The sequence below is a fragment of the Chiroxiphia lanceolata genome, chromosome 10 (genome assembly GCF_009829145.1).
Source record: "Chiroxiphia lanceolata isolate bChiLan1 chromosome 10, bChiLan1.pri, whole genome shotgun sequence".
In the NCBI taxonomy this organism is placed as follows: domain Eukaryota; kingdom Metazoa; phylum Chordata; class Aves; order Passeriformes; family Pipridae; genus Chiroxiphia; species Chiroxiphia lanceolata.
In genome coordinates this window covers 15,091,747-15,104,262 of record NC_045646.1, presented here as the reverse complement: position 1 = coordinate 15,104,262, position 12,516 = coordinate 15,091,747, and the positions used below count along the sequence as shown (strand labels likewise).

Genomic DNA, 12,516 nt, shown 5'->3' with positions numbered 1-12,516 from the left:
TGAACTGTAAATTAACATTAAAGGCCTCTCTTAACATCCATTTCTGTTTAAACAGTCATACAGAATTACTAGTTGTAATTTCTTCTTGAATGCAAATGTATCATCTGTTCTAATGTTGTTTTAACTCTCTTGATCTGCATGTCATGAAAAGAATACCTTAAAATTAGGAAATAGGAGGGCTGAACAGCATAATGGACAATTGAGACTCTTATCGCTATTTAGTAGAAGCTTCAGGTTTGCTTGTAGCTCATATTAGTAGTCTTCCTAAAAGCCAGTGATACTTCAGTTGTTAAGCATGGTACCTGTCCTGTTGGGACCATTGATTTAACCTCTTAATAGTCTTAGCATAAAAATCTGACCTGTGAAGATTGGAAGTATGACTCCTCTGTCAGAAGGGATGACTTTCTTTACCAAGTAAAGTAGCCCTTTAGGGCATCTGGGTAGAACAGTGTGAAAAGTGTTTGCTACAGATTTTTTTTACAAACAGAGAATTTCAGACCCCAGAGCTCTCCATTTATCACATTGCACAAATGTGAGAAATCTGGGCATAGGCACAATAAATAAATCAGTAAAAACCCCATACAGTATGCTGGAGGGTGCATTTCAGAGTAGAATCTAAGAGCAGAACTGTTGGTGAAGAGCTTGTCATTTCCAGTTCGTGTAGCAATTGTGAAATACAGCTTTGCATCTTCATAATACTACAGCAGTTTATTGATTTCCACTATAATCTGAAGACTGGGATCCATGCTTCCCAAGAAGCTTAGGAAGCCGCCTGACTTGCACTCAATACTTCTGAAGATTGAAATCAGAAAGTCTTGCTGCTGAAGTCAGGTCTGTGTTAGCACCCATCCATGAGAATACCTTGTCACTGTGTTGCCACATATTCACCTCACTCTGGTGTGTCTCTGCCTGCCTATGTTGCCTCTGTTCTCCTTTGTCTCCCAGGGCATGCTCTGCAGTGCCCAGTACTTGCCCATAAAACCTTACCTCCTTGTCCATTCTCCATCCCCGCTTGCAACCTGCTGTACATCTTTCCCCACCTCATACAGCTAAACAAAGCAAAGCATGGAGTTGGAAATTCATTAGTTCTTCTAAGAATTTGTTATCACGCCTGAATATTGTTTTAAACCATGTTGGGATTAAGATCCTTTGAAGCTCCTTGATTAGTGTTTAGGGGAAAATAAAATGCCAGTTTAAGCTTCTGATCTTTCATAACAGCACGTAGAGCTTCAGTGTTCAAATTTATGCTTAAAATGGCTGCTTAATAGTCACTTTTAACCAGAAATTAATTAGCCTGGAAACGGATAACTAAAACTTGATTATATTTGCATTTGTATTTCAGGTTCTATCTGTGATGAAATCAAGACCTATTCAGCTTTTGGACTATTAATGGAGATGGCTTGATTTTTATTCTTTTAGATCTCAAATTTCTTGCTTGCCCATTGCCTTTGTATGCTAAGAATGATCTTACTTGACAACTCCTGATGCTTTGACTTAGTAGGAATATCATCATACATAGTTAGTTGAAACTTCTGTGGTGGGAAAAGGTACGTGCTCTAGTCAAAGCCTGGCTCTATCCCTGGTTTTGCATTGCTTAGCTGATATGTGCCAAAGCTGATCTGTACTAATGCTTGATAGTAGTATATGGCAGCTTAGCTGTATGTATGGCTGACCAACTGTTCATCCAGTTACTGTGTTTATGCAGAACAATTAATACTTTGATACATAAACTCTCCTCTTGGGATTTTTTTTTAATATCTAACCACCACTGTCCTCCTTGCTAGTGTGATATTGAGTGCCCGGCTTAACTAGAGAGAGACAAGTTTGTCCTCGGAGCAGACAGTCTTAAGAAATAGCTGTTTTGCAGAAATATATGATTAGAAACAACTCTCCTTGAACAATAAAAAAAGAAACAGTTACATCAAAGCATAAGTTTAGAATGATCTTTGAAGACAGCAAAGTTTTTCCCACCATGTGAGCTTTGTGTGTTGCCAGGTCCTAACGACAAGTGCCTTGAGGAATAACTGTTGTTTTAATAGTGGTCGTGCCCATTCAGTGCTGCCATAAAAGGGTGTTTGTTGCTGATTTTATGGACTTCAATGCCTCCTACTGTCGATATTCAGTTGGAGGCTGCACGGTGAAACCTTGTATGGACTAGGCTGTATGTGGATTTAGAAGACATGTTTGGCTGGTTGTCAGGAAAAGTCTGTACTGTGAGCATGAGGGAGATTTATCTATCAAGGCTGAGGTGCAGCAATGTGTGTTTTAAGCATTTTTAGATTACGTAGACGTTGGACAAGGAATCTTCTGCTTCTTCCTTATAAATGTAATAGCTACTGGAGTAGTAGCTAACTGGATCTTTTCAGGACTAGCTGTACAGAAGAGCTGTCATCATGTGAGCAGGAAGCTGTTTCTCTCCATTCCAACTTGCTGAAGACTCTAAGCAACATTCAAAGGCCTGGGTACATGTGAGGGGAGAGGTACAGTCAAGTGGTGAGACAACACATGACCGTGTGGTCATGTGTATTTACAGTGTATTTACATGTGTATTTACAGTGGGCTGATACTGCCCTACATCTGCTGAAGTCAGAAAACCTGCACATTGTTGTAGGTATATGGATGATAATAAACTACTTTTATGGGAGGAGCAGGCATTTATTTGGTGAAATCTGAGTTGTCTTTGATTTTTGTGCTTAGTACATTTTTCTGGCCTCTTGTTCACATAATAGGATCTTTTGCTTCTTTATTTTAGTCTTCTTTCTTGTCATTAACGTTTCCCTGTTCATGCTGGGGAATTCGTCTGGGGTTGAAGCTGGAGTTTGTACCCTCCTAATCCCAGATCTCCTTCTTGAATATCTTCCTTGCCTGTAGCCTGGGTGGAGCCTGTCCTGTCCTGTGCTGGCACTGGTATGTGAGCAGATGATTCATAGTTTTCCATTAATTCATCATTATTTATGATATAATCTGTGTCACCATCCTTGAGTTGATCCTGTATTCAAACAAAGAAAAAAATCTGTGTGAAGAGAGACTCTTGAGGAGGATTTTTGTTAAAGCTTAAATGAAGAACAAGTCTAGTGCAATTTTGCTTCCATTTTGTTTCATTATTTGCCTTTTTTTTTCAGGTGTTCATTTACCATCTTATTGTTGATTAAAGCAAATAGTTGCCTATCATGTTCTGCACTTGAGCAGTGTTGAAAAACATAACCTGCCCTTCAGATATTTTAGATAATTTTAATGCTTGAATATTGTTGATGGGTAGCCAATACTTTCAGCATCTGGCTGAATTATTTAGAATATATCAGTCATATTTGAAACTCACAGTATTTAGTGGCCAGTAGTGGAAATGTAGCACTGTACCTTCTGAGACCTCTTCTTCATGACTGAAGAAATTATATAATTCTTACACTGAAAGTAAGAAGTTTTTAGAAAAGGGACTATACCAAAGTGTTTGATCAAAAGTGGCAGGTTTTGGATAACATCCTGAGGACAATTAACCAAGTAGGTACTTACCCCATATGCAGTGGGGCTGGTCAGAATCCTGGCAACAGGGTTGCACCATTCAGGTAACGTTGTTGTGAGGGGTGGACCAGCGTGGGTTAAGATAGGTTTTAGGTATCTGTGAGGTTTGTTAAAGAATATTTTCTGTAGGGTCACTGATATCAACATGCTGCTCTATTACACAAAGAAATTTCATTTTAAAGCACACGGAAATCATCTTAACTAAATGGAAATATAGAAAAGCCTCTCTCTTTACCCACCCACTACTGCATACATTCACCCGTCATCAGTTCTTATCTAATATTTTTCAGTAATAGCAAAAAAAAAACAAACCAAAAAAGAAACCCCAGAACAAACCCTAAACGATTTGATGCTCAAAACCCGTTTTGAAAGGGTACCAGAATGGCTGAAGGGAATGTGTCATGGGAGACACAGATGCAGCAGGAGCTGGAAGAGAGGAAGAGTGTACTAGATTGTTTCCTGTTAAAATTGCATAAGAGATCACACTTTAAACAAACAGTAGACCAGAAGAATAAACAGGACAATTTAAGATGCCACTCTATCAGCCAATTTATGTAAGAACAGTAGGGAACATTTTCTTACATATACTCGATCTTTTGAAGAGTCAGTGCATTTCTTCAACAAGTGTATTTCATCAAATATTAAGTTTCTTTATTGCTGGGAGTGTTCATAAGCTATTCTCTGTAATACTTTATTTTCAGCATTCAACACATTTGTTTTACACTTGATACATCAATGCTTCTTTATATAAAATTAAGTAAGAAAGAGGCTTTGTGCTATTGTCTCACACCTGTCTTTCTAGTCTTTTCATCCAGAAGTGCTTTTCTGAGATAAAAGAAAAACCTGTTCATCTTGAGCAATTACATCATCTGCGTATCTGTCAATACCAGCTCTCCCGTGAGTCCCTCAAGCCGACTTATCTTCTCTGCTACTTTTACTCGCAAAGTAATTTTCAGTGTTCTTTGGCAAGCAGGTCTGTCAGCTATTTTTGCTGCTAGGAAAAATTTGCTTTATTGATTTGTTGTCCCACTTTCTCTGCCCTGCTCCTTTCTCTTGCTTCCTTGCTTGTACCATCTTCCCCACTCTTTCTCCCTGCTTCCTTAAAGAAGACAGGAACAAACATAACACTGAGTAGCAATTGAAGTTCTGCTACAGTATTGTAGAATTATTGAGGGAGGAACACTGGCTCTTAGACCTAATCACACCAGTGCCTCCTTTGCTTTTTCGGTATTGGTTGTTTATGGTCTCACTGCTTTACTTACAAAGTACAAATTCTTTATCCTGAAGAAACTGTTATGTAAAATATGCTTATGATCTCAGTTACAAATTGAAAGGCCAAATAACTTGTTCTGGCCTCTGTACTGCAGCCATGGAAGTTGTTCTATAGTGTATGGAGTTTGTGTGTGTGCATTTGTATTTTTTTTTTTTAAAGTTAAGCTGGAGCTGCTGGAAGATTGGGTGATTTCTTTATCCAAGGTCATATGTTGAGTTAGTGTGAAACATTGAGTCTGGCTCAAAAAAAATGGTGAGATTTTAATATTCTTATCAGAGCTGTGATCAAGGTGGGAATCTCATGAGATCAAATTGTGTGGGGAAGGTTTAGATTGTCTCATTTCTAGTGGAGTAAAATCAAGCTAAAAATCTTCTTCTGATCAATTCCCAGTCTTATCTGAAACCTCCAAACTGCTAAGCAGTTAAGAGCTATTATTAAAAAGCAAAGTATGAAAGCCATCAATTAGAGTTGTTCTGTTTTCAGCACTTTAGATAAGCCTAATTAAAAGGCCAAAAATGGAAATACAAGCCTAACTTTTGGTTTTTAATCTTTGGAAATATTTGCTTTGTTGTTAAAAACAACTTGAACTGTTTGAACTGAGCTGTCAGACTGAGTGTGAAAAATACAGGCTTGTAGTGGAAGTTGCATTTGATTGTACTGAGTTCTGTCTGCTCTCTTCTTTTATTCTCTTCCAGAATAAGTAACTGAAGATGAATATTCCTCTACATTTCTTAATCTGATGGTGTCTGAGCTAGGCCTTATTTGTAAGGAGTCTTATAGCTTCATAATGAGCTTTTATAACACTCTGTAACAGCGAGTCCTGTTTTTCCCATGCAGCAGTAGGGACTGCTTGCTGAAGCAGGCGATCTACCCAGCCACCACAGTAGCCTTCAGTCCTTTGAGCCACTACTACTTTTAACGTAAACTCTTGTGTCTTGTGTATTTAACTGGTTGCTGTGTGTGTGTACAGCGATGTCCTGAATTTGAGTGATTACTTCATTTTGCAACAGGTTCTCTAAATCCCCTTCCTTTTGCATGTGCTCTGACACATTCATTGTGTATTATCCATGCTTCTGCTTTGAAGCCTCTTGAGATGCAGTTTAAAGTGAATGCAATTTTCTTGTGCTTGTTGTGATGATTCTGTAATAAATTATTTATCTTTGTTCCTTATTTAACTAGTTATTATTCAGCCCACTAAAGGAACTTAAATTGCACTGGCCTATTTTTCATTGTTTTAATAACCTATGCCATAAATGTTTCCTCTTTACTGTTGACACAGTTGCTTTTTAACATTACAGACATAATCACCTCGTTTAGTGCAGCATAGAAGAGGAAGAAAAATCCGTGTGCTGCACTGGCATTTCAAAAGTGTATCAGACGTGGGTCTACAGCATTTTAAGGCTGGCAAGAAGTCTTATCACACTCCAGCTGCTCTGGTTACATCTCCAGGGAGAAGTAATTTAAATAGTGCAAAACCTACCTTTTTCTATTACACTAAGTTTCTTCCAATTTTTAAAGCAGCCTAAGTGTAACCTCTTGGCATAACTCAGAAATTACAGTTGAACCAAATTCATGCCTGCCTAATCAGGGACAGGGAGAAGATAGCAGCAGAGGTTTGCACTTCAACCCTCTGTGGGCAGAGCAGCCCCACCTGCATGGCTCAGACTAAGCCATACAACACACTGTGTTAAACAACATCATTAATATTGTAAAAGTGGTAACTTCTGAGTTGTGAAACTGAATTCAGGATGCCAGTATTTGCATGTGCATAGAATTTTAATCCCTATACAGCGCTGGTATGTTACCATGCATTACTTTTATAATAAAATACCAATTTTCCCGTTGATCTCCAGGCTTCCACTCTTGGTTCTCATGCCAGAAATGGTTACCCTGGGTCCTCTCTTTGCTATTTGACCTTCCCTTTGCCCAAACAGTTTGTCTTCCCTCACCACTAGCCAGGCACAGTTCCTCTCCCTTTCTGTCTCCCTGACACCTGGCTTAACATCTGAATCTGCTTCCCCCTTGCTGGTTCAGCTTGTGTCTCTTCTGAGTTTGCTTCTGCCCTGTCCTGTGCTGTGCTGCCCAGCAATGAGCACGGAAGGCAAGTGTGTGAACCATGTGGCCCCGAGTTACACCACAGGGAGGGTGTTTGCTGGGGCTGAACAATTCAAATAAGGGCTGGGGGGGGGGGGTCCTGTGTGCTCAGTAGCAGCAGGACCTTCAGAATTTAGCTCTTGACACTGAGAAGTGGTTTAGTTATTCACACTCCTGCAAAAAGGCCCAAGTTTCCAATGTGATCTAGTTTAGACTAGAGTTTCAAAGAAATGGCAAAAACCATCTTCAAGGTGGAATGTGAGGTCTCCGCTCTAAGTGCAGTGCATTTAAAAATAATCTCCTGAGGAACCAAACCATGGAATTGTGTGATGTGCTTTTCTTTAATATTATGTCTGAAACAAACATGTATTGTGGAAATCTTCCTCCTGCTTCACAAAAATACAGGAAACCTGAAAGACTCTTTTCAAGGGAGAAGTCTCAGGTAAATTTGATGAGAAGCACTGCTGACACTAGTCATGTTGCAGAATGTTTAGGTTTTCATTATGCACAAAATTCTGAGATGTAAAACCAATTTTGACATTATATTAGGAAGAAAAATCAGAACCTAAAAATTTCTGTGACTGCACTTTGTTAAATTGATGTGTTCCTCCAAATGTTGAGGGTGTTGGCAAAAATCACTACTTGTCTTTTTGATTAAATAGCATTAGCATGTTCAGATAGGGAAATATACTCTGGTAAAAATATTGTACCTGTTTTGACTTGGTTCACTTTTGTTGGAGGAACAGAATTCTAGTACAGCTGTGACTCTGCTGTGAAAAACATCATAGTAAGAGAGAAATAACTTGTTTGAGGGGGAACTCGTGACAAAAACCAACCACAGCAACAAAAAAATCCAAAAACAAACACCCCCCCAGCCCCCAGCAAAGCAGCAGATGTGGTCACAGTTGGAAATACATAAGGCAGTTCTGTAAAGCCCTGCATTTGGCCCAAAAGATGGCATGAGTTCTGCCTCATCACATAATGGGGGCTCTGTAACTGAAGGCAGTCCCATCCTCTCTAAGAGCAAACTTGCTCACACTATAGTTACTATTAAATAGCCCCGAAGCACATGAATTCTTGTGATACTAGCCAAAATTACCTATGGCAAATTTTCCAGAGAATATTCTCCTATATCAAACTGGTATAAGTACACATTTGTTACATGTATGTTATTTGATAGTCTACTGCTGGGTGCTATATTTCTGCTGTAAGCATGAGTCTCTAGAACTTAAAAACATTGGACAAAAGATGGATTTGGGGAGTGGTGGCATTAAGACTTCTTGAGATTTGCAGCCTTTTGTTTTAGTGTCACCTTTGTGAATATTTTTGAGTCTGTTTGTAGATTACTTATGAGATTAATTTTACTTTTTGTTGTGCCTATGAAGAAATATACACAAGAAATGTATTGAAGTAAAGATGTCACTTCTATTCTTTAACCTATTTTCTGCGGTAATGGCAACAGATGTTTTGCTCTTTGTTCGGTTTGTGTGTGCTGGTTTTTTTAAAGGCTGATTTGGTATTAGCTATGTGTTAACCTAAAGATCAAACATTTCCATTTTGGTAGCGTTTGAGTGGGAGCAGGGAAACCATGAAACTTTTATCTGACTGAGTTCTGCACGTGGCTGACTCCTGCTACCAGCTGACTGAGATTATTTGTGTACTTTATAGCACAGCTTGTGTGCGTGACTGAGCTGGGGAGGCTCAGAGACATCGCCGGGTCTTAAGTGCGTGCACAGAGGATTAAAATGACCCAAAGGAGAGGTGTTTTACAGGGGTCTCTCCTCCTGGCTCTTGCAAGAGAGAATGCTGTTTTCTTACATACCAGAGGATGGGGAGTTGAAAACTTAGGCAATGGTTGTGTTAGATTTAATTGTTAGAATAAGAATTATGTTTTTGAAAAGACCATGAGATCTGCAGTGATTTAACAAGATAACCTAATCTGCACTGTGGAGAAAGCGGAGAAGGAATCACTAAATCTGGTCTAAATGATATTTAAATTTATAGTTGTTTCTAGCAAAATCTACTCTAGTTATTTGTGACTTTGTTTTTATGGAGAGGTATAAAAAAAATTTAAAATTCCTGCTCTAACTTAAAATATTAAACAACTGAAGATAAAAGGAATCATACAGTTGCTCTGCAAAGTCAAGTAATCAGGTCTTCTTTTGATAAGATTCCTTCTCTCTTTCTCATGTCTGAGAGACGGGAGGATGATGAAAATCAGTATTAATAAAATGTAGTCCAATGTGTCCTTACAGGAAAGTCTGTCTGACTTAGATTCTAGACCCAGATGTAATGTCAGATCCTAAGAATTAACTCTGGCTGTCATGCAGAATATGGCTGAAAATTTGCTGCTTTCAACTTTGAAACTGGAAGTATTGCAGAGATGTGGGAAAAATGGAGGAAGTTAATAGAACTGTTCTTAGTCAGATCTTTTTATACATGAGTAGCTGCAAACTGAGAAGTGGCTTGTTCTCTTATATGTGCTGAGTAAAATGTCTGGGATATTTGCAGACCAGTCTTTAGTTGTGAGCTCACTAAAGCAGAGAGGAAAACAGACATCTTACTCTAGATATTTGAAACCTATTATATTCTGAATATAACACCTCCACATAAGAAAAAAAAAATCTTAAAACATAAGTAGAGACTTGCTTATATAACTGATGAATGGTACTGCAGCTACTTTTGAAAATAGAAGGATAGATTGTGCAGAGGATGGAAGAATACTCATAAGATTCAAAAGGAATATACAAAGAGGCAATAATGTCAGACAAATTAACATTAGAAAGAGCTTTGGAAGATGCAGATAAAGAGAAGTAAAAACTTCCCTGACATCAGTTGTGTAGTAACAAGGAAACAACCCTTCATCTACCAAAAAAACCCTCCGAAACCCAACCTCCCTAATACCCTCCTAAAACCCCCAAACAAACAAGCCAAACAAAACCAATGACAAACCCAAAACCTCAAACAAATGGAAAGCGTGAACAAAAATACAGCCAACTAACTTGCACCAACAGAGATACACATGAGTCAGCTCCACACACAGTGAAGAGGTCAGACTGTGTTGCCATCAGCATTGATGACATGCATATGACTTTTCTGAAATGTGTGTGTGATTTTCAGTTGACATCATTGGTAGGATTTGTTGCCCCTGTCTGCAGACACCTTGCAGTTGGATATCTGATCTAACCTACCAGTCTTACTGTTGCCTCAATAAAGAGAAATGGCCAAATCCCAGTGCAGTTAAATCCAGCACTGCAGAATTGGAATGAATTGAGATTAGAATGAATTTCTTTCCCTCTATCAACTATAAAAGAGTCTAAACTAAATTAGACTTAGGTGGCTAATAATTAAGTATCTAAAACCTGGTGAAATGAATCTTGCCTCAGGACATGAGAATGTAGAATTCATAAGGCAAAATATAAGATGTCAAACACAACGTCCTCCATACCTAGGAAAAATAAGAGTGTATGAAAGACATCTATTTTTATAATTAGGAAATATTATATTAAATGCATTTAGAATAAAAAAAAAAGATAAGTGTATAAATTTCCGTGTAATAACTGTGGCGCCAATCCAGCAGCAGAAATGAAAACTTTGAAATCGTTAAGCTTGTGAAAACCTGAGTGAACGTGGAATTCATAAAAAGAAATTTCACCTTGGAAAATTTCATTAAAAATATTTCCTGACGTGTGAAGGTACAGAAAACTTCTTAGGACACTGCAAAACCGGTCTACCGGTGGCTTGGTAATAGCGTTTCTTTTCCTGCAGAAACGGATCTTCTGCAGATGGTACATTTAGCATGACTACAAAACTGGAGATACCTATGGCATGAGTAAGCTAAATTATTGCATTAGAAGGGATGAACACTACTGTGACCTGGCTGTGCATAGACCCTTAAAGCCTTAGAAAGTCTCGGGTGCCAGCTGCCTCAGATGAGATCACTTTGAAGCTCTTTACATGAAGCACAGTCAGTGTATAAAATGCTTGAACCCTCGTGCTGGCAGAGGGAACAAATTTAGAGGCACAGGCAAGTTAGCAGGGATTTTTGCACTCTGTGTGGAAGATTGTGTTCCATGAGATTGTCCTTGGCATCGCCATCTGCCCGAGAGGTATTCCAGAGAACAGATGTGTGAAGAATGAGGACTGGCAGTGGTTACACACCTTGCTAATGACAATTTAATGGCAGTGGCACCACGAGTCTAATCATTTCAACATACAGGGAGAGTAAACCTTAAAGATGAAATGCAGCAAAGTATATGTACAAATTGGTTTTGTTCAAATGAATTACTTCAGTTGCATCACAGAGGAGGAGAGGGAAGGTCTGACTCAAATAAAGGGAAAGCAATAAAGCTTTTAGAAACATCAATAAATTATATCAGGTACAATAAATTTGCACCTACTAAGGCAGGTCCTGAGGGTAGCAATGGTTGTAGTGTCTCTACTCTGTAACAGGAGAACTTTGGGACCAGGAGAGTGGTGGAATGAGTGGGGAACAAGACTTTCCAAACAAATGGACATCATTCTACTCAAACTAAAATACTGCAGTGAAAGCAAGGCAATAAAATGGCTGCTAGAACTTTGTAAGCAGCAACTGGAGTAATATTTTTGCTATGGGCCTCTGGTGATGCAGATTGAAAGCTAAAGCCAGCACACCAAAGTTGTCTTCAACTAGAAAAATAATTATTTGGCATTTTTTCAGGAAATCAAATGAGATATTTCATCGTTGCATTAGATATAACAGCACAATAACAGTTAAAATAGTTCACAGATCTGTGGAGACTGTTTTTGACAAGTCTCCAGCTTCAGCATTGCCAAGAGTCAAAGGATGCTCTCACAGTTATAAAGGTACAACTTGAAAGGGAAATATGATCCCGTAGGAGAAAATCCTGTAAGGAATTTCTCGCACAATTTTGTAGAAGGATGAGATACAAACATGGAGGAAGTCTTGGAGGAGCAGCATGGCTTTTATTCTGATCCTTGCTTGTTTTTGTAAAATATTAACAAAACCGGAAACAAAAGTGGTAATTCACTGTATCTTTTAGAAAAAAAAAATTCTGTATAAAGATAACAGAATCTCTCTTCCCTTCTCAGGAGACTGTGGAATAAAGAGTAAATAAGGAGACTGGTGTCATGCCAGAAGTGAAAGAGAATAGTAACTCCAAGGAAAAAGAAAATTCTGAAAAAGATTTTTGAGGACTGTTTGGTGGGGTAAGAGTTCAGAGCAGAGTGCTGTTCTTTTGGCCCAGCATGAGTGTACAAACAGAACTGTGATCAGGGGTGGGTGTAGAGTGGGCAAGCAGGATAGCAAGGTGGCCTGTGCTGGGTGAAGCCCTTGGCCACACTGTCAGCAACAGGAGAACATGAAAATACATCATTGCTTATTTGATTGTGTGACTGTGAGAAACCATGCTCATTTCAGGTATGGAAGTAGATTCCAAAGCTATGTGACAAGTTCAGGACATGGTTTAGCCCTTTTGCAGAAGTGTATTTTACTCAGTAGCATGTTGTACTTCTGGCCGGTTTGGTAATGAGTGCGAGGTGCTGGGACTGGCTCAAAATAAGCAATCTTTAAGTCTCTCTGTGCTGTGCCACTGAGAGCAGGACAGCCTTTGTAGAGTCTTGTTAATAGA

At 38.8% G+C, this 12,516-nt stretch overlaps 1 protein-coding gene across 1 annotated transcript in view; it reads right to left on the bottom strand.

The window, feature by feature from the left end:
• Window positions 1–2,551: 2,551 nt before the first annotated feature.
• Window positions 2,552–12,516, bottom strand: part of SLC9A9 (solute carrier family 9 member A9) — a 182,751-nt gene continuing 172,786 nt past the window's right edge. Inside the window, exons 15-16 of the mRNA XM_032698082.1 lie at window positions 3,511–3,616; window positions 2,552–2,989 (exon numbers count right to left, since the gene is read on the bottom strand). Of these exons, the coding sequence (XP_032553973.1) occupies window positions 2,783–2,989; window positions 3,511–3,616 (313 nt within the window). The 3' untranslated portion in view covers window positions 2,552–2,782. The remainder of the gene's footprint in view (window positions 2,990–3,510; window positions 3,617–12,516) is intronic.